Below are 23,088 nucleotides of genomic sequence, written 5' to 3' on the forward strand. Positions count from 1 at the left end.
GTGTTAGCCAGGATGGTCTCGATCTCCTGACCTCGTGATCCACCCGTCTCGGCCTCCCAAAGTGCTGGGATTACAGGCTTGAGCCAATGCGCCCGGCCTCTTCAGTCTTTGTAAGATCCTGTTTTTACCTTTTGTGAGAAATCAGGAGGAAGTGTTTTGGCACCAGTAAGTCGTTTCACTAGAAAAGCTTTCCAGTTTGTATATTTATGCTGAATAGCTAAAACAGAAGAAATAACCAGTCATACTTTGGCAAAAAAGAACTGCTTCATAAATTATTTGTTAAAAAAGTAACAAATTTCCTTGCAAAGTCAGACTATTAACATTCTGAAAGGTAACAAATATAGAGAAAGCAAGTATATGCCTTGCCAGCAAAAAGCTGCTTGACACCAAAAAATTACTTTAATTTCTCTTTTTTTGTTTTTGAGATGGAGTCTTGCTCTGTCGCCCAGGCTGGCGTGCAGTGGTGCGATCTTGGCTCACTGCAATCTCCATCTCCCCTGTTCAAGGATTCTTCTGCCTCTGCCTCCTGAGTACAGGCACACACCACCATGCCCAGCTAATTTTTATATTTTTAGTAGAGATGGGGTTTCACCATGTTGGTCAGGCTGGTCTCAAACTCCTGACCTCAAGTGATCCGACTGCCTCGGCCTCCCAAAGTGCTGGGATTACAGGCAGGTGTGAGCGACTATACCGGCCTTTAATTTCCATATTACTTTAACATTACTATGTGTAAAATAGCATTAAAGTACACATATAAAAAAAAGTAAGGTAAGGGTAAATAAGCTACTTACTTCTAGGAGGAACAAGAGGTTTTCCGCTGGCTGCACACCAACCAACTGGATGGATATCAGAACCACATATATTGCACCAGAAGTCCAGACCAGAGTCATTTTCAAATCCTTCATATCTTAAAAGGGCATTGTAACCTGAAACCCAGAAATAAATCACTACATAGTAAGAAAATAAAATTAAATAAAATACAGCATCTGACAGCAGTTGTCAAACTAGTGTCTATCTGCAACAGAATCACCTGCAGGGTTTGTTAACAGACAGATTGGTGGGTCCCCCTCCAGAGATTCTGATTTTGTAGATCTTGGATAGAACTGAGAATATGCCTTTTTAACAAGTCCTCAGGTGATGTTGTTGCTGCTGGTCTATGGACCAAACATTGAGAATCATTTGTTCAGTGCAAACAGTTCAACTGTTTTCAGAGCATGGCCTCCTTACATGTATTTCAATTGTACCCATAATTTCTTTTTCTTTCCTTTTTTGAGATGGAGTCTTGCTCTGCTGCCTAGGCTGGAGTGCAGTGGCACAATCTTGCCTTACTACAACCTTAGCTTCCTGGGTTCAAGCGATTCTCCTACCTCAGCCTCCTGAGTAGCTGGGATTACAGTCGCATATATTATGTGTGTGTATATATATATATATATATAAACTACACATATGACATATATTTATGTATAAGCATACAATATAAACATATAAAATACGTATTATATATTTATTTGTATTATATATAATTATATACATACAGCTTATGAAGACAGGGTCTTGCTCTGTCGCCCAGGCTGGAGTGCAGTGGTGTGACCTTGGCTCACTGCAACCTCTGACTCCCGGGTTCAAGTGATTCACCTGCTTCAGCCTCCCAAGTAGCTGGGATTACAGGCCGTGTGCCACCACGCCCAGCTAATTTTTGTATTTTGTAGAGACGTGGTTTCACCATGTTGGCCAGGCTAGTCTCAAACTCCCGACCTCAGGTGATCTGCCCGCCTTGGCTTCCCAAAGTGCTGGGATTACAGGCTTGAGCCACCACGCCTGGCCTTGAAGTATATTTCAAAGAAACTGCTTTATCCAGCTGCTCAGGTGGCCAATTACTCCTGGATAATTTGAATGTAGCTACTTTAAGAATCTAAATTTTTCTGTCGTATGTATTTAGAAATAAGATTTGAATATGCCACGTAAAAAGTTCAATAAACACAAAGAAAATTATGCAAAATGAGTTAAAAACTGTATGTCCTAGGCAAATAGGAAGACTTATTCTTGGAAAGTACAAAACATATGTAATATATCCTATTTATAATTTTATAAACTTTATGTTGACATAAGATTAAGATTTAATTTAAGGTCTTTAATGAAACAGAAAAACGCCAATATATATGTATTTCAGGCTAGGAGACAAGTTCACTAAGCATTTTCATGTCTGTGAAAATTTATAGCATTAAATGTTCAGTTTTAAAATTCAGTAATTTCTTAGAACAATTTATGAGTTTGCTAATTATTGCTGAACTCTAGCTTCTGGTTAACATTAGGCTCACTTCTACAATGGCATTAAAGTGGCTTAAAGAAGATATATGATGCAGTTAGATAAAAGAGAAATGTAAAATCGCAGATGGAAGGCAGAAGTAATTTTTGGATAGTAAATGCACTGATTTTAAGAGCTATTTAAATACAACTAACTTAAAACACCCAGGGCAAAAATAATATGCTATCGTTTTAAATTACAGTGTAGAGATTAATACAAGCATTTAGCGAATGCTCATAAAGCTGGGAAAATGTTTCAAGAAAAAGATGGGGGCTGGGCGCGGTGGCTCAAGCCTGTAATCCCAGCACTTTGGGAGGCCAAGACGGGCGGATCACGAGGTCAGGAGATCGAGACCATCCTGGCTAACACGGTGAAACCCCGTCTCTACTAAAAATACAAAAAACTAGCCGGTCGAGGTGGCGGGCGCCTGTGGTCCCCGGCTACTCAGGAGGCTGAGGTGGGAGAATGGCGTGAACCCGGGAGGCGGAGGTTGCAGTGAGCTGAGATCCAGCCACTGCACTCCAGCCTGGGCGACAGAGCAAGACTCTGTCTCAAAAAAAAAAAAAAAAAGAAAAAGAAAAAGATGGGGAATTGACTTGGGTAGTAGTACAGTTAAGTACAGAGTTGGGACACTCTTGCAGGAGTAACCCAAGGCACAGAGGTGACAAAAACATGCTGTATAAAGGAGAGAGGGAGATTGGCCTCATCACAACAGATCATTTATGCTGGAGAACTACAATACATCTGGCATGTGGTATATGGAGCAACTCATCAATAGCCATGAATGCCATAAACGCTGGCCATCTTGATCCTTTAAGTACAAAGAGGCCATAAAAGATGCTTGAACATAAATTTAAAATAATTTTTAGGTAAATTAAGTCAATTAGCAGTACACAGTACAGCAGTCTGCAGTGTTTTGAGGAGAATGCCGGAAATAAAACTAGAGAGAGTAGCAGGAGTTAGAAATCTGTCACAGAAGTAAAAGATAATTTTTCTTATGAGTGGCTGCCTGCCTCTCCTCTACACTGCCCGACTAGACTACTCACTGAGTACCTTGTCATATTAACGCCTGGTAGTAGTCAACATTTGGCAGATGTGAACATGCTGGAAAAAATACAAGCCTTATACTTCTGGATATCATCCTTTGTCCACACTGTCTACCACAGTAGATTCCTAACATGTTTATTTCATGAGCGGTAAAGGGCTTGGTATGGTGAAGGCAGTGGGAATAAAGAGAAAGCAAGATACATAAAATTATCAACACTTGTATAAATTTGGTATTAAGGTTCTTATCACTTTTTTTTTTTTTAAATGGAGAATGGGTCTCACTATATTGCCCAGGTGGGTCTTGAACTCCTAGGCTCAAGTTATCCTCCTGCCTCTGCCTCCCTAAGGGCTGGGATTACAGGCGTGAGCCACTGTGGCCAGCTCTTATCAATTTTTTAGTACCTCAACTTCTGTTACTTTTCTTTCTTTTTTTGTTTTTTTGAGACGGAGTCTTGCTCTGTCACCCAGGCTGGAGCGCAGTGGCCGGATCTCAGCTCACTGCAAGCTCCGCCTGCCGGGTTTACACCATTCTCCCGCCTCAGCCTCCGGAGTAGCTGGGACTACAGGCGCCCGCCACCTCACCCGGCTAGTTTTTTGTATTCTTTTTTAGTAGAGACGGGGTTTCACTGTGTTAGCCAGGATGGTCTTGATCTCCTGACCTCGTGATCTGCCCATCTCGGCCTCCCAAAGTGCTGGGATTACAGGCTTGAGCCACCGCGCCCGGCCCTTCTGTTACTTTTCAAAGTGACATATACATTATGGCCTATATATCTGGTCTATTGCTGGATTATTTTTATGACTGTGATCTAAGAATGAGTTTTACATTTTTAATGGTTGAAGAGAAAAAAAAAGGATATTTCATGATACATAACGATTATATGAAATTCAAATTTCCTGTAAATAAAATTCTACTGGAACGCAATCATGTCCATTTTTTTACGTATTGCTAAGGGTGCTTTCATGCTATAATGATAGAGACGAATAGCTGTGACAGAGATCATATGGCCTGCAAAGTTGAAAATATTTGTTTGGCTTTTCACGGAAAATAATTTGCCAATCTCTGCCCTCTATCATGACATATTTTTTATTTGGCAATACTTGCAAAATTTATAAACATGCTTTTTTACAAATGGTTACAAGGATCATTGCATTTTCTTCTAAATTATTATTCATGCTTTTCACCTGCTAATTTTACAACTCCAGCAATCCAGAAGACTTTGGTAGGTAGGCTGCAGTCTGTATTGGGAACTTCTACTCTCACATTTTCTGAGATATCACCCCAGCAGGTCCCCATAGGTGCCTGTCATATAAAAATCATTAAATTATTGTCTTATTAACATAAAGCCTAAAACATATCAATGAAAATTAAGCATTACCATCAATAATAGGAATATTAAACTAAAAATGCCATTTTAATTCCATTTGTTTCACAGAATTCTATCTGGAAAAAGTCAGTTTCAGTGACAAACAAGATGAAGAGAGAATTCACATATGTTAGACTAGATTCATGCTGACTTCAAAATTTGATACTGTCCTAATATAAGATTTAAGCAGCAATTTTTCTAAGAGTGGAATTACAAACTCAATAGCAGATTTAATAGGATTAAACTGATTTAAGAAATTTATTATTTTTGATATGTACTGAATGAATACACTTTACCCTAATTTCTAATTTTAAAAGATCTGGCCAAAGAGCAGAAAGAAAAACAATTCCAATCAGCAATGTGGTTTCCAACAACATGAATAAGAGAAACGAAAATTTTCAATTTAAGTTAAATTCACAGAATATAAATTGAGTCCACAAAGATGGACATGAGGGAAAAGCATTGGATAAAGTTATTAAGAAGGTGGAGTTGAAGAGTTTTGGAGACGAGTATCATGGTAAACTATTTAAATTATTTCAAAATTTCTCATGTAGAAATTACTATAAAGAGAAAACTTCCAATATTAGAACTGGTAATCACTAGCCTCCCACAGCAAATGGTTAAGATGGGGACTCGGAAAATCAATTAAATGAGCATCATGAAGGGATTTTCCAAAATCTAACAGATGTTCCCAAAGTACAGTTTCCATTGTATTTTAATCTTTAAAATTCAAGGTAATTCACAATTACTTGGAACTTATGCAATGGTAAATTAAATCAAATAAGCACATTTAAGAATATAAATGCTGATAATACTACAGTTTGTGTTGCTCTGGATAATCAGCGCCTCATTACATTTAGAACCTTGATCATAAAGAAAAGGATTATGTGAGGTTATAAAAGACTTGATAGTATGAACAAATCAGGAAAAACCAAAATAGCCTCAAAGCTCAAAGATGAGCAAAGATATCCAGGAGTTACATGAACTAGCCAATTTGAACATTAGGCAAATGTCCTCCATGCAAGGCCCCTCCTACTTTGGTGGATGCTCACCCAACAGGAGGATTAGCCTAAAACAACATTCAACCCCTACCCTCTCAGTAGTTTCTGGAATTTCTGAAGGAGAGGAAGAGAATGTCAAATACCGAAGTTGGATAAGTCTAGAAACCAAAGAGAATCAATTAATGGCTAATGGTTTAAATAGTAAGCAATGAGTATACCTCAGTAACTGGCAGACATGGACTAGCTCAACTATTTGCGGTTCTGGAAGGGTACATATAATTATCTCCTCGACTTGTGCAAAAAATAATATATTCATTGTGACTACCTCTTCTTTTTTAAACTGAAAAGACTGGACTCTTCAGGTTCTGCTATCTTTCCCCTATATCATTCTAGACTGTAGGGCCATCCCTATTGCCAGCAGATATGATCAAAAAAGGAGAAACTAGAAGGAAGACAGGTAACATAAAATAAGCTAACATATATTAACACAAAGATCATGTATTCATTTTTGTGAGGAGCAGAGAGATGCAGTTAAATGAATGCAGTGCAGCATCCATCCCTCTTTGTCTGGTTACCAAATTTGTGAATTGGGTTTATTTTCACTGAGAAGAAAGAGGCGTGCTTATGCTAATGAGCTGGGGGTCACTGGTGAGTTTGGCATACCCTTCTGAGCTAAATGTGACAATCTGTCATATTGACTTTTATTTTTTTAAAGCCTTAACATTTGTTGGGAGAAAACTTTTAATACTATTTTATTAAAGAAAACAAAAGGTCAATATGCTTGCTTAAAAAATTATGTTCATTTTGGTGGAGGATACTGTGTTTTGGTCCCTACAGTCTGGATTGGTATAGGAGAAAGTAGCAGAAAGTGACATTTGTTCTTGCCTGTAAGGTTGTGGTTCTGCTAGGCCCTCTTAAACCAATCCAAATGGTTCATTCTAAGAAAAAAAATGAAGAAACAAAAACATCAACAAGAAAGAGCACCACGGTCATAGCATAGTATGTGCTCAATGTGTTGAAATAATACGGTAATTTCATAGATATGTCTGCCCTTTAGTTTAAAATGAATATTCTTAAGTGTGGAAGACTAAATGACCCAGGGCTTGACAGCCATCTTCGTCCAAGTCATCTGTCTTCGCTTGCTGGCAGGAGGGATACCTCTGAAAGTCTGGATTGGCATAGCATGAACTAGCAGAACCATAATTTACAGGTAACAACAAATTTACCTTCCAGACTCAGGACGCGAGGTCCACCTCAGGCTCCTCCCAAACAAGGAAGATCTGCTCCACCACTTCCTGCTCCAGGGCCACTCGTGAGGGCTATCTGGGAGCGACTCTCCTTCCCTGCAAGGTAAGCTGTCATCAGGTCCTGCAGGACATGGCCAAATCCAAATGCTGAGGGGTCCCCAACACAAATGTATGACAACCTCCACATGACTGTAAGAAAATAACTGGGTGGGAAGTCTTATTTGCTGGACTTCAAGATCATTCCTAGACGGTCCAACAGCTCAGCTGGCTAGTATTCAGACTCTCAGGGGGCTGATGCACTGCACACACGATGATTTATGGCAGACATAGAGATTTCCCTCTGCAGAGCTGCCAACCAAAGATAACCATACAATCTTTAATATTAATCTTAAGTGGGCAGAGACAAGACCTGAGGTCGCATATAGGTAACCAAGAAGGAATAATTTATCCCAATGAGATGGCAAATGTACAAAAAGCCATCATTAAAATGTCTTCAGACTAACAGATAAAGTACATCTAGCAGAGAATGATGAAATATTATTTGGCCAAAAAGGGGAGAAAACATTACAGAAATTTAAGTGGAAAAAAAATGAGAGTTCCTAAGTACTACTTACTAGAATTTTCTGGTAGAAAATAGAAAAAGAAAAAAACAAAAAAACTGTTCCTGTCTTCTCCATAAAGTCCACTCACCCGCCCCCCCACTTTTTTTTTTTTGAGACAGAGTCTCACTCCGTCGCCCAGGCTGGAGTGAAATGGCGCAGTCTCAGCTCACTGCAACCTCTGCCTCCTGGGTTCAAGCCATTCTCTTGCCTCAGCCTCCCGAGTAGCTGGGATTACAGGCGGGGTGCCACCAAGCCTGGCTAATTTTTGTATTTTTAGTTTTGTCATGTTGGCCAGGCTGGTCTCTTAACTGGTGACCTCAGATGATCTGCCTGCCTCAGCCTCCCAAAGAGCTGGGATTACAGGTATGAGCCACTGTGCCTGTCCTCCAGTCACCTTTTGATACCAGAATCTATCTTTTGGGGTGGTGGTAGCAGGCAGATGGGGAGTCCAAGGAGAGGACAAAAAGGAAAATGGGATGCCTGGGGTGGAAGTAAGATTAAGGCTGAAATAATGCTATGCATATGTAAAAAGACAGGAAACACTGGTTACTAATTTGAAAGGCGGCCAGGTGTGGTGGCTCAGGCCTGTAATCTCAGCACTTTGGGAGGCCGAGGCAGGTGGATAACCTGAGGTTAGAAGTTCAAGAGCAGCCTGGCCAATATGGAGAAACCTTGTCTCTATTAAAAATCCAAAAATTAGCTGGTCATGGTGGCACATGCCTGTAGTTCTAGTTACTTGGGAGGCTGAGGCAGGAGAATCACTTGAACCCAGGAGGCGGAGGCTGCAGTGAGTCAAGATCATGCTACTGCCCTCCAGCCTGGGCAACAGAGCAAGAATCCATCTCAAAACAACAACAACAACAACAACAACAAAATGCATTAAAACAGTCCATAATTTTTTTGAAAAAACCATATTAAACCAATATCACTAAAGAATTGGCACAGTGTGGTGGCTCATGCCAAGCACTTTGGGAGGCCAAGGTGGGCAGATCACTTGAGGCCAGGAGTTCAAGACCAGCCTGACTAACAAGGCAAAACCCTGTCTCTACCCAAAATACAAAAATTAGCTGAGTGTGGTGGCACACACCTGTAGTCCCAGCTAGTAGGAGGCTGAAGCACGAGAATCGCTTGAACCTAGGAGGTGGAGTTTGCAGTGAGCCAAGATGGCGCCATTGCACTCCTGCCTGGGGGATGATAGAGCAATATTACATCTCAGAAAAAAAAAAAGAAAAAAAAATTTTAAGTTAGGCTTTCTTTAAAACATACGGAAAGACAGGGCCAGGTGTGATGGCTTATGCCTGTAATTCCAGTACTTTGGGAGGCCAAGGTGGGAGGATTGCTTGTACCCAGTAGTTTGCAACTAGCCTGGGCAGCATGGTGAAATCCTGTCTTTACCAAAAATAGAAAAAAATTAATACAAAAAATTAGCTGGGCATGGTGGTGTGTGCCTGTAGTCCCAGCTACTTGGGAGGCTGAGGTGGGAGAGTCACGTAAGACCAAGAAATCGAGGTTGCAGTGAACTGTAATCGTGCTATTGCACTCTAGCCTGGGCGAAGGAATGTGACTGTTTGAAAAAAAAAAAAAAAAAGACAAGACAGGTAATGTTTATTATGTTAGAGTCCACTGCTTTCCTGCGGAGAATTTATTTCATGGCAACACTCAGACTAGCTAACTGAGATGGAGCACTAACAAGTACCAGAAACTAATTTAAAGTTTTATTTCCATTAGAAGGAAAATCCTGCAATCTAGGATGCTACATTGAAGATTTTAACTTTAGTTAAAATGGAGATGAAGTAATACAATTTTTTTCCAACCTTTAATAGAGTCCTGTGTGTGGAGTCACGACTAGGGAAAAAAAAATGGAGTTCACTTGAAAAAGATTTTACTAACAAGCACATACCTGAGAAATAGATAATGAGTTTTATTCTAAACTATTGCTACTGTACATACACAAAAGGGCTTTTATTTTTCTTTCCTTAAAACCTGAAAGTATACATGATACATACCGCAAAAAAACATGGTAACTTTATCCCTTTAAAAAAGCTGACATACATATAGATCAGGCACAAGAAAGAGGATTAGAATATGTCACGTAAGTAACAAGAAGGTATCTGTGGAGACAGAATGAAAAAGTATGTGGCCGGGCACAGTGGCTCATACCTGTAATCCCAGCACTTTGGGAGGCCGAGGAGGGCAGATCACGAGGTCAGGAGTTCGAGACCACCCTGACCAACATGGTGAAACCTCTTCTCTATTAAAAATACAAAAATTAGCCAAGCGTGGTGGCACGGGCCTGTAATCCCAGCTACTCAGGAAGCTGAGGCAGGAGAATCGATTGAACCCGGGAAGCAGAGCTTTCAGTGAGCCGAGATCACACCATTGCACTCCAGCCTGGGTGAAAGAGCGAGACTCCGTCTCAAAAAAAAAAAAAAAAAATAAAAGAGAAAGTGTGATAAACTCAGCTGAAAAGCTTCTGCATATATGTGTACAAAGGACTTTTTTTTTTTTTTTGGTACAAACTACAACTGCATGAGAGAGAAAACGGGATGATTTCAACATTTCTGATCTAGGTAAAGACAGCATTGGTAAGATATGAGATTATTAGTTTAGGTACCAAACAGAAGAAATCTGAAGTCTGTAAATATATAACTGAAAAAAGACGACTTTATGTTCATTTATACATTTTGGCCCGTGATATAATACCTAGGGGGAAAAAAAGTTTTACTTGATTTCACATGGCAAATAATGGGAAATAGAAGTGCTTCAATTTAAAGTCTTTAAGTAATTAAAAAATAATGAAGAGTGCTTTATTTATTTATTTATTTTTGAGACGGAGTTTTGCTCTTATTGCCCAGGCTAGAGTGTAGTGGCGCAAGCTCAGTTCACTGCCACCTCTGCCTTCCGGTTTCAAGCAATTCTCCTGCCTCAGCCTCCAAAGTTGCATGGTGGCACCCGCCACCACGCCCAGCTAATTTTTTTTTCTATTTTTAGTAGAGATGGGGTTTCACTATGTTGGTCAGGCTGGTCTCCAACTACTGACCTCGTGATCCACCTGCCTCAGCCTCCCAAAGTGCTAGGATTACAGGCGTGAGCCACCACGCCCGGCCTGAAGAGTGCTTTATTTTTATTTATTTTTTGAGACAGTGTTTCATTCTGTCACCTAGGCTGGAGTGCAGTGGTATGATCATGGCTAACTGCAGCCCTGACCTTCTGGGCTCAAGCAATCCCTCCCCCCTTCAGCCTCCTGAGTAGCTGGGACTACAGGCATGTGCCACCATGCCCAGCTAATTTTTTTTGTAGAAATGAGATCTCACTATGTTACCCATACTGGTCTCAAACTCCAGGGCTCAACTGATCCTCCTGTCTTGGCCTCCCAAAGTGCTGGCATTACAGGTGTGAGCCATTGCTCTTGGCTACAGTGCTTTAAAGCCAAATGTTCTGAATACACATACATCAACTGAAGGCTCTGCTGGGTTAAAGTTAAATTACTAATAGAAAATAATCTGTTAATTTCTTTGATTTATACATTGCACCTAACTGGCATTATTATTTTGGAGATTTTTCCACCATTAGTATAGATATGGACACTGCTCTTAGGGGCTTAAATAAAACACACATTTAAAAAAAAAAAAGACTTGCATTATGAAAAATAGGTTAAAGCCCAAAGCTGAAAATTATAGTCCAGCTACTCAAAAAAGTAGCAAGAATTCTTCATTTATAAGACATGGACTAGCTGAACCAGATGATTTTAAAGATGCCTTCTAGCTTTGTGACCATATGATTTAGGATTAATTAAAAGTGATATTACCCAATTTAGTGGTTTCCAGCCTCAGGAACTGTCAAGGATGGAGTGTTTAAATGTTAGGAGCCAAGGCTCTGGTAGCAACACCCCATCTCTGCCAGAACAATCAATGCAGTTTCCTCTTATCTTGTGTTCTGAGGTCTAAGATTTTTGTTAGAGAAAAGGGGAATTTTTACCCAATGTATGGCAAGAAAAAAAAAAAAAAGGGCAGTTATGATGCTTAAATAAAAGGTCTAAAAAACTAACCCCTAGATACAATAAAAGACATATCAGCCAATCATAATATACAGATTTTTTAGTAATATATATATACACACATACATATATATACACATACACACATATGTATATATGCACCTATACACACATACATACTTTTGTAGAGACAAGGTCTTGCTATGTTGACCAGGCTGGCCTCAAATTCCTGGCCTCAAGCCATCTTCCTACCTTGGCCTCCCAAAGTGTTGGGATTACAGGTGTAAGCCATTGTGCCCAGCCTAAGTAGATATACTAAACGACAATTGGGACTTGATTTCCATTGCTGATTATAAAAAAAAAATTGTACGATACTGTTGTAATTGAGTGACTATGTATAAGACACTATAAATAGTTACAGGAATTATCAAAAAGGATATAGTCCAATGATCTACTCTGTAGAAAGTTCATTCTCAGAAGCTGACAGACCATGGAAAGAATCATATTCTTGAAATTCTATGATTTTAGAACTAATCACAACAATATCTAAGTGCTAGAAAATAGAAAGTATTTATCTGGGATTCTTATTCTAAAAGAAGAGGTTGGGTTAAGTTAAAGAAGCCAGGGCTCTGACAGCGCCCCCATCCCAATTCCTGATGCAATCACGACAGCTCCGTTTCTGTGTTACATGTTACTTGCTGGGTGTTCTTTTGTAAACTATGCTTGAAAAATAATCCCCTAGGAGCAGGAAAGGCTCCCAACTTGTACTCAAGTAGAAGAGAAGGCAGGTGTAGAGTCTGGAACAAAGAGGCCTTCCTGTCTAATAAACCAGTTTCAGAGCAAGTGTCAAGTCTTAGAAGACTTTGATGATACAAGGCAGGATCTTGTACTCTTAGCTCCTGACTATAGGTTTTCTAAAGACAAAGCTAGTAACTCTCCTTAGAGACCCAGAAAACTGTCTCGGAGGGGACAACCAGGAGGAGTCAACTCTAAAGGACAAAATCAAGTGCAGCATGAGGTGTGGCCCCCTTAACCAAATGGCTTCAAATGAATATGCCGGTTAAGGTAAGAGAGCAAGCTCTTTGTACAAAAACATACCGAGGAATTACTAAGACACATTTTTCCTGTTTGATAAGAAGGCAGTAAACAGAGGTAAATGGAACAGGAAGATACTGGATCTACATAATTGAGAAACAGATGCCTCACTTCTGAGTGAGAAAGCAGAGGCTCCACATTCTTATCATTAATCGTGTGGTGAGGTTAGCTGCTCGATTCCCCATGATAGAACATTTCAATCTCAAAAAAGGCAGAGTTGAACAAAGTCAATCAAGTTCATTACTACCACAGAGATTTTCTCATCAATAACTTTAATATAACAGTGTAACAATTCAAAGATTTGGACAGAAAATAAAATATGCTTCTGGTGTTGAAATGTTATTCTTTTTAATACCCTGACTACTTACAGAAAATAAGTTTTATATGGTTTATAACACAAAAATAGAGAGAGAAAGGCCATTCAGAAGGAGACAACGGACAAATGTTCCAGGAATCTGAGATGAAAGAGTTACTGTAACTGAGAACTTTCTGACCTTCAGAAAAGTAATATACCAAGAGAAGAGAGTTAAAGATTTTCTTTTTAAAGATCTCTCTTTAAAACTGCCATTGCTGTGTATGGAATATTTCTCACAAATATGACACTATTATCAACATTACAGCAAAATAAATCACCTACTTTACACAGAAATAAGATGCCATTTAAGGCAAGATGTCACTGACTAAGGGCTTCATATTATATTTTTAAGAATGAGAATTAGCAAATTAACATACCTGACTTTGATCAAACTCCTTTACTGGCCATGAATGAGTGAAAATTCACTCAGATTTCTATAACAGGAACCTAAGCTCAGTTTTGTTTACATGCTGTTATCTAAAAATAAAGCCCTAATTTTTTTTTTCTTTTTTTTTTTTTTTAGACTGAGTCTCACTCTATCACCCAGGCTGGAGTGCAGTGGCACAATCTTGGCTTACTGCAACCTCTGCCTCCTGGGTTCAAGTGATTCTCGTGCCTCAGCCTCTTGAGTAGCTGGGATTACAGGCGCCCACCATCACCCCTGGCTAATTTTTGTATTTTTAGTAGAAACGGGGTTTCGTCATGTTGGCCAGGCTGGTCTTGAACTGCCGACCTCAGGTGATCCGCCTGCTTCAGCCTCCCAAAGTTCTGGGATTACAGGCGTGAGCCACCGTGCCTTGCCTAAAGCCCTAAATTAACAAAATGTTAAGTGCAAACAAAAGTTCATGTATTTTCTAAATTCTCTTTTCTTCTTAAACATGGATAGCAGCAGAAAGGATCTTTAAGTATTAATTAAAGTTGTAGTCAGGTTAAAAAATATTGGAGAGAATTAATCAAATCTAAAGGAATAAATCAAAAGGAAAGAACTTGTCATCAGATATATTTTAAACACAATTCTAAATTATTTTCAATGCTCTGTAACAATCCACTTGCTGAAAAGAAAACTTTTTAAAGGGTTTCTCATGATATATATACAGCACATATTTCAGCTCACAATACTATGTTACTAATAGTTCCTTGTTTTTGTGACTTAACATTTGGAGACAAAAAAATTAGAAAAAAGATCCTTCTTCTTCTGAATTGTCAGGTCAAACTGCAGATTTAAGTAACATACACAATGAATGGTTTGTTAGGTCAAATCGTATGACACTGTCAATATGCATATTTTTGATACACAATACTAGCAATTTCATTTATTTTTTGTAGAAAAGAAGTCTATGTAGCCCAGGATGGTCTTGAACTCCTGGCCTCAAGTGATCCTCCTGCCTCATTCTTCCAAGTTGCTAGAAATACAGTTGAGCCACTGTGCCCGGACAAAGCTAGCAGTTCAACTTAATATGAACACCTGATGAGGCTGGGTGTGGTGGCTCATACTTGTAATCCCAGCATTTTGGGAGGCAAAGGTGGGAGGACTGCTTGATGCCAGGAGTTTGACACCAGCCTGGGCAACACAGCGAGACCATGTCTTTACCAAAAAATTTAAAAAACAAATATATTATAAAAGAAAATTAGTACTTAGAAGACTAGTACTTCTCCCTGTTTAAAATAACTTCAAACTGCAATTTCTTTATAGGAAACTTGTACTTACAAAACTTTATAAGTTCTTTTTAACTATTATTAAGTATAATAATAAAAGAAGCATTTCAATTACAAGGCATAAAAACAAACACCTTCTAAGGATAAGATGCTTAGGTGTTATTGTACCTTCAGATTTAAACAATGACTAAGTACTTCAAAATAAGGTGAGAAATTCTGTACTCACATGTTTAAAACAGGTAACTGGAGCTGCTATAAAGCTATTGCTATTGATGTAGTTACCCCAGCTGAAACCTTCCATGGACACTGCTAAAATCAAACAAATTTACATATATTACAATTCTCACATCTTTTATAAGAAGGTTATCACGGTTAAAATGTGTGAAAGGACGTAAAATTAATTTATCCCATTTAAAGAACATTTTCTTTAAGTAAAGATCAAATAACTTCTCTAAACAGCATGAGCTCTGGCTTATATCATATTTGCAAACAAACAGGAGTTTCTTTTTTTTTTTGAGACTGAGTCTCCCTCTGTCACCCAGGCTGGAGTGCAGTGGCACAATCTCGGTTCACTGGAACTTCTGCTTCCCAGGTTCAAGTGATTCTTCTGCCTTAGCCTCCCGAGCATCTGGGACTACAGGAGCGTGCCACCACACTCAGCTAATTTTTGTATTTTTAGTAGAGATGGGGTTTCACCATATTGGGCAGGCTGGTCTTGAACTCGTGACCTCGTGATCCACCTGCCTTGGCCTCCCAAAGTGCTGGGATTACAGGTATGAGCCACTACGCCTGCCAGGAGTTTCTTAACTGTTCTATACATGACACATGCTCCTGAGGAAGTGAGGTACACGCTCTTCAGTTAAGGGGAGCGAAGAGAAGTTGACAGAAGTGTACAGAATGACAAACACTGCTGTGGCTGCTTTTGTGTTTTTATTTCCATTCAGTTCTTGCCATGTACCTCAGTGAGATACCTACCCCATAACACTTTTAATTACCTCACTTTCTATTTACTTCTATTTACTCACTCATTGCCTCTTCTATTTACTCACTTGTTGCCCTTCTCACTATTTACTCTCTTATTGCTCTCCTCATTACTCACTTATTGCCCTTCTACTTACTCACTTATTGCCTCACTTTCTATTTACTTCTGTTAAAAATCTTCTGGCTGGGCGCTGTGGCTCACACCTGTATTCCCAGCACTTTGAGAGGCTGAGGTGGGTGGATCATTTGAGGTCTGGAGTTCTAGACCAGCCTGGCCAACATGGTGAAACCCCATCTTCACTAAAAATACAAAAATAAGCCGAGTGCGGATGCGTGCACCTGTAGTCTCAGCTACTAGGGAGGTTGAGACATGAGAACTGTTTGAACCCATGAGGCAGAGGTTACAGTGAGCCAAGATCACGCCACTGGACTCTAGCCTGGGTGACAGAGCAAGACTCTGTCTCCAAAAAAACAAAAAAAAACAACAAAAAAAACTCTATTAGAAATGGTCCTTTCCTTAATCTCTTCCTCTTACTACTCTCTTCTTCTCTCAATCCCTTTGAAGCCTGCTGAATGCCCTATTTCTTTGCCTAATATCTTCACAATTCAGAGAATCAGTACATGAAAAGTAAATAATAAACCAAACAAAAACATTAAGGAGATTGCCAAAAGCACCTGAACTTATGCATGCAACTATAATCTTCTAGAGTAATTTATTGAAATCTAAACCACCATTAGGAAGCTTAGAGCCGTAATGTGCTAACAGGACACAGAAACAGCTTAAACAGAATTCAAAATTACAATTTAATTAATTACAAAATTAATTAAAACTAAACGAATCAATGTCAAATATTTCATCTCAGTCAGATTCACCAATATTACCTGCTTTTGTCTTTGCTTGATTTTGCAAGGTAGCTTGATACTGAGCATATGCGGCTAGCTTAGCAACTAAAGGTTGTTTCTGAAGAACTTTTGCTTTCTTTGTTGGAGGCTTACCCTAAAACAAGAAAAGTTAAGTAAATAGGATTCTTTTTCATCCCCCCACCACCACAATTTAACTAGACTGCATACTACACATTCTGCTTAAGTAAACATTGAGGGTTTAGAAAATTATTAAAGCAGAGGAAACATACAAGAATTTTAACATGAGAATTTTTTTCTGGAGTTCTGCTACAATGTAGTTATCTAATATGGGTAGCAGAGCTGGCATAGACTACAACAGCAATACACAAATTAATATGTTAATAAAAAATTATATCCCACAAGACGTTAAAATATAGGCTGTGGTGGATACTTGATTCCTTCTTATAGTAGATAGAACCAGTGGTTATTTACTCATGCAGGTTGCCAAGCATTGCTATTTATATGGTAAGAGAGATAATTTAATGTTCAAAGAGCAAGTGACTGAGGTTTATACCTTTAGTGCTAACGCAAAAGATCAATGACAAAATGATCATGGGCCAAATTCACAGTGTGACAAACTGCCATCCATTTGGGTACAGACCACTGCTCAGGATCTTTAGGTACTGTCTATCTGAAATATAGAAATACATCTAAGTGATGTATTTCCTTAATTTGGAGGATTTAAATAACCCTTTCAGTGCTATATAATGATCACAATAATAAATTAAATGAGAACACTGTGATCATCCAATAAAAATACTGCAAAAATCAGTTAAGTTAATGCCTTTAAAAAGTTGTTTACATGATACAATAGTAAGAACTTAGTCAAACGGTCAAGTCTCCAGTCATTTTGTAGGCACTGATGTACATTTAAAGCAAGACGATTTTCTTTCCATATCATGAGCGTTGTCAAAAAGGTTAGTTGGATTAACCAAATACATTTGGTCAAGTTATCAAATGGATTGTACTAAAAAGTACAAAGCGAGGAGATGAGAAAATAAAACCAGAGATTAAATTATTTCCCCCCAAATGATGAAAGATTCTATCTTGATGTTAACACAAAGGGAAACAAAGGGAAACAAGAAAATGTCTTCGATTTCTGTATATAAAAAACTGTTTATACTTATTTGGAAAAACGATATTTTAATTAACTTATGCAAATAATCATTTATTTTGGATAGTATGTCTTATCCATTTAAAACAGTTTTCCAATTTTATAGGGTGAACAAAGTTTGGGGCTCACGTTTCCTCAAGATGTGGGTATAAAACAGTAACTGAGTGGGCAGAGGTAAAGTGCAGCAAATCACAGTCAAATGACAGATAAATGGCGAAAGCCATAGAAATAACAGATATAAGTAAGAAGGTTTCTGTACCGTTACCTGAAGTCTGGCCAAAATGCTTGCCTTCTTGGAGTTTGACGAGTAACTTCTTGAACATGAAACGCTACAGAAACGCTTTGTTTTAGAGTAAAAAGCATCTCGGACGCCAACCATCCCACACATCTCACAGGTAGCTAATTAACAAAATAAAAACACTGGCATTATGATGATATAATAAAAGCAATCTTCATCTAGCAGTTTAAATAATTTATCCTGCCATCTGAAAGTTTTAATTTAAAAATTTGCCTTGAACATTTCTTCTATCTCCTATACAAATGATAAAGAAGCCTGCACAGAGAAGTCAGAGAGAACACTGGTATTGTGCCATGGTGATGGGTTCTAGAAGGTCTGATAGTAGCTTGAGGTCTGAAAGGCTTTGCAAAGTGTCAACAGAAACAAGGCAGATACGCTGGATTCAACCGATATTTCCTTAGTGCTTACCATGTGTCAGGCATTTTCATATACAACAAATTCCAGCTTTTGAAATGATTACACACGAAAGATGAAAAGTGCCACACAATTGAGGATTAATAACAAAGTATAACAGAGGCCTTTAAAATACTGCAAAGGTTGAAACTTAAAAAGAGGTAATCTTGGAAAGAGCTGCATGAGGATTCCTTCAAGTTATGTTTGGGGGACAAGAAAAAAGGAATGGGTTCAAAGTTTGAGGTAGAGGCCAGGTGCAGTGACTCATGCTGGTAATCCCAGAACTTTGGGAGGCCGAGGTAGGATAACTGGCTCAAGGCCAGGAGTATGGGACCACCTGGGCAAGAGAGCAAGATCTAGTCTCTTCAAAAAATAAAAATAAAAAAGAGTCGGGCATGGCGGCACACACCTGTAGTCTCAGCTATTCAGGAGGCTGAGGCAGGAGGATTGCTTAAGTCCAGGAGTTCAGGGTTAAAGTGAGCTATGATCGCACCACTGCACTCTAGCCTGGACAACAGAAGGAGATCCTGAGTCAAAAAAAAAAAAAAAAAAAAAGTTTGAGGTAGGTGCTGTATTATTAAACCAGTGATAGTGGGACAGTAGAACTCTTGGCTACTTACTATTCCATAATAGACAATAATCTGAAACGTAGAATTAGAACAAGGTTCACAAGAATTGAAGTTTAAAAAAGATAAACAAAAAGTAACGTAGCACATAACTGCCTTAGTGAGTTAAAGTCTCCACCCAAACAGGTAAACTGGAGAGGCCTGTAGTTTAACCGGTACAGTTGGCTCTGTGCTTCCATGGGTTCTGTATCTGTGGATTCAACTAAAAGTGGACTGAAAATATTTCAGGAAAAAAAAATTGCATCTGTACTGAACATACACAGACCGTTTTTCTTCTTACTGTTCTCTAAACAGTATAGTATTAACAATTATTTGCATGGCATTTACACTGTATTAGCTATAAGTAATCTAGACATGATTTAAAGTATATGGACGGATGTGCATAAGTTATATGTAAATACCACACCATTTTATGTAAGGAACTTGAGCATTTGTGAATTTTGGTATCTGAGGGAAGTCTTGGAACCAATCCCCCATGGATACCGGGGACAACTGTACTTACTTACAAATCTATGAGAAATCGTGGAAAAAAGACAAAAGTGACAGAAGATTGCAGGTAAACAAAGGGTATCTACTGGGAGAAAAAACTAAATGGTTTTCTGTTGCAAAAATTCTAGAACAGATTGTTAAAGAATGTTCTGAACACCTAGATAGAAAAGTTGTGATCCCAAGGAAACAGCGAATCTTTGCCAGAAATTATACATGTCAAACTAGAATTCTCACAAGTAGGATGCAAGTTCCATCAGGACAGAACACTTATTCTGTGTTGTTCATCTGCATATCTCCGATATTTAAAACAGACGCTAGCACACACAAAGCTTCAATAAACGCTATTTCCTTTTATGATAGGATTATTAGGCTGGTATGTTACAATCAAACCACGGCAAGAATATACACTAACAGGAGCTAACACATTTGATAAAATCTCATGTAGCTCCGACAACAGGACTGAGAAATTTCAGCTGGAGTAGAAGACACCCAGGTAGGGTTTTTTTTTTTTTTTTTGAGATAGAGTCTCGCTCTGTCGCCCAGGCTGAAGTGCAGTGGTGCAATCTCAGCTCACTGCAAGCTCCGCCTCCCAGGTACAAGCAATTCTCCTGTCTCACCCTTCCGAGTAGCTGAGACTACAGGCACTTGCCACCATGCCTGGCCAATTTTTTGTATTTTTAGTAGAGATGGGGCTTCACCGTGTTAGCCAGGATGGTCTCGATCTCCTGACCTCGTGATCTGCCTGCCTCGGCCTCCCAAAGTGCTGGGATTACAGGCATGAGTCATCGCATCTGGCCATGCTATTCAACTTTCTAACCAAAAGACTAGAATAGGACCAACAGGGCAGAATTATCAAAACTGTAAATGATATAAAACTGGAAGATTAGATGACACAGCATTCAATATTAGATGACAGAATTAGCAATCAAAAATTTCTAAGACTGGGCAGGGTGCAGGGGCTCACACCTGTAATCCCAGCACTTTGGGAGGCTGAGGCAGATGGATCGCTTGAGTTCAGGAGTTTGAGACCAGCCTGGGCAATATGGTGAAAATTGCCCGTCTCTGAAAAATACAAAAGTTAGCCAGGTGTGGTAGTATGTGCCTATAGTACTTGAGACGGTGAGGTGAGAGGATCACCTGAGCTCGGGAGGCAGAGATTGCAGTGAGCCGAGATCTTGCTGCTGTATTCCAGCCTGGGTAATAGAGCAAGACTGTCTCAAAAAAAAAAAAAAAAAGAAAAAAAAAACCTTGGATGTGGTGGCTCACCCCTGTAATCCCAGCACTTTGAGAGGCCAACGCAGGCGGATCGCTTAAAGTCAGGAGTTTGACACCAGCCTGGCCAATATGGTGAAACCCTATCTTTACTAAAAATATGAAAATATGCCAGGCATGGTGGCGCAGGCCTGTAGTCCCAGCTACTTGGGAAGCTGAGGCAGAATTGCTTGAACCCGGGAGGCGGAGACTACAGTGAGCCGAGATTGCACCACTGCACTCCAGCTTGGGCAACAGAGTGAGACTGTCACAACAACAACAACAACAACAACAACAACAACAACAACAACAACAAAAATTTCTAAGACTGAAAGTTAGTAAGAAAAACGTTATATTGAGAGATCCAAAGTCCTACATCTTGGGTTTAAAAAGTTAACTGCAAGAAGACTGGTTTAAAGTGGGTTAGTTTATATGGTAAAGGTCAAAGGACATCAGTTATTTACAAGTTCATTATCATTTTCAAGAAAGCTAAAGCAATTTTGGTGGCATGAATGGAAACAGTGTCTTGAAAAGGGGAGATAAAGGCTGAACTATCTTCTGGTCCCCACAGGGTGACCATTTGTTTCATTCCCACATTTCCAGGATGTGGGACTTTCAATGGTAAAACCAGGACAGTTCCAGGCAAATCAGGATGACTTGTTACCCTACTACCACACAATCTGAGGTAGCATCCCCAGAATAGAGCGACCAGGATATCCAAGAATTAAATCACTGGGATACACCATGAGAGAAACGGTTGAAGTAACTATGGCTCCTTGGTATGCCTTAGAGATAAACTAGAATGAAGGGTTCCATTGTGGAGAAAAGAGATGTCATTAGAGCAAGGATTAGAATTACGCTGTGTAGCTTTAAAAAGCAAAACTTTCCAGACTCCCAGAAGCAAAGTTAAAAAGGCAAAACTAAGACCAAAAGATAAAAGTCGGAGGAAGGAAATTTTGGTTCAATAAAGAGACTATTCTAGTAATTTGAGATCCTAAGAAATGAAACTGCTTCCTTTTTCATTTCCTTTTGCTTTTTCAAGCCAGACTTTAGGCAGAAAGAAATTCCTTACTGTGTCAGAAAATAGCCAATCACCAGTTATGTTAAAACAGAAATTATAAGCAATGAATACAGAGGAGGGAGCCCAAACTTGAATGTCTCTTTCAACTGTATAAGCCTATGATCCTATGCACTTGCACTTTCAGTTACAGAGGCATTTCTCATCTAACTACTAAATTTATGTCCACATGAAGTTTCTCACTGGCCTTTTGTTTTTTATTTTGTTTTATTTGCTTTCCACCGGGAGGTAGGCAAAATAAAGCGTTAAACACCAACTCAGTGATCTTATCTCGAACTATAAATGTCAGCTCTTCAAACTGCCCCTTAACAATTCTAAGGAAGGGGAAATGACAGAAGAAACCAAATGAAAACACACCCTTAAACATAAAGCTGTAGAACAGGTGAAGGTTATAAATACTCACCCATGCCAGATTTACCATCTGGGTATGTGTAGACTTGCCCATTGTTTTTGATAATCGGGAGATTAGAAGGTAAAGGAGCGACTTCTTCCTCACTCTCTTCGGAGCTGGAGCTGCTGCTTGTGTCCTCACTGCAGCTATCATAACCGTCAAACATCCCGAAAGAATCTCTTCTTTTCCTTTCAGATCGTGAAGAATGTTCAGTCTTTGAAGTAGAGAAACCAGTGACACATGACACAGCACTCATATACACCCCGTAAATGACCCTAGCACAAATTCTGGTAAATGAGATTTGATAAATGAAAACGTAGCCCTGAGAAATAACCATTTTCTTCTTCTTTTTTTTTAATGTTTTGAGACAGAGTCTCACTCTGTCACCCAGGCTGGAGTGCACTGGCACAATCTTGGGTCACTGTAACCTCAACCTCCCGCACTCAGATGATCCTCCCACCTTTGCCTCCTGAGTATCTGGGACTACAGGCAAGTGCCACCATGCCAGAAACATTTTTGTGTTTTTTTGTAGAGATGGGGTTTTGCCATGTTGCCCAGGCTGGTCTTTAACGCTTCATCTCAAGCAATCTGCCCACCCCAGCCTCCTAAATGCTTGGATTATGGATGTGAGCCACCTCTCCTGCCTCAAGGGATGTCCTGTTTCTGCATCCCAAAGCACTGGGATGACAGGTGTGAGCCACTGTGCCTCGCCCAGATTTCTTTTTAATTATGGGATAAGCATGGTGGCTCATGCCTATAATCCCAGCACTTTTTTTTTTTTTGAGACTGGGTCTCACTCTGTTGCCCAGGTGGGAGTGCAGTGGTGCAATCTTGGCTCACTGCAACCTCTGCCTCCTGGGTTCAAGTGATTCTCCTGCCTCAGCCTCCCAAGTAG

At 39.4% G+C, this 23,088-nt stretch overlaps 1 protein-coding gene across 1 annotated transcript in view; it reads right to left on the reverse strand.

Annotated features, from left to right (window-relative positions):
• Positions 1–23,088, reverse strand: part of MBTD1 (mbt domain containing 1) — an 83,948-nt gene that overhangs the window by 24,935 nt on the left and 35,925 nt on the right. Inside the window, exons 2-8 of the mRNA XM_011959985.1 lie at positions 22,206–22,407; positions 17,933–18,066; positions 16,533–16,647; positions 14,896–14,978; positions 4,535–4,652; positions 792–926; positions 129–217 (exon numbers count right to left, since the gene is read on the reverse strand). Of these exons, the coding sequence (XP_011815375.1) occupies positions 129–217; positions 792–926; positions 4,535–4,652; positions 14,896–14,978; positions 16,533–16,647; positions 17,933–18,066; positions 22,206–22,407 (876 nt within the window). The remainder of the gene's footprint in view (positions 1–128; positions 218–791; positions 927–4,534; positions 4,653–14,895; positions 14,979–16,532; positions 16,648–17,932; positions 18,067–22,205; positions 22,408–23,088) is intronic.

This window comes from Colobus angolensis, unplaced genomic scaffold (assembly GCF_000951035.1).
Source record: "Colobus angolensis palliatus isolate OR3802 unplaced genomic scaffold, Cang.pa_1.0 Scaffold50, whole genome shotgun sequence".
Classification (NCBI taxonomy): domain Eukaryota; kingdom Metazoa; phylum Chordata; class Mammalia; order Primates; family Cercopithecidae; genus Colobus; species Colobus angolensis.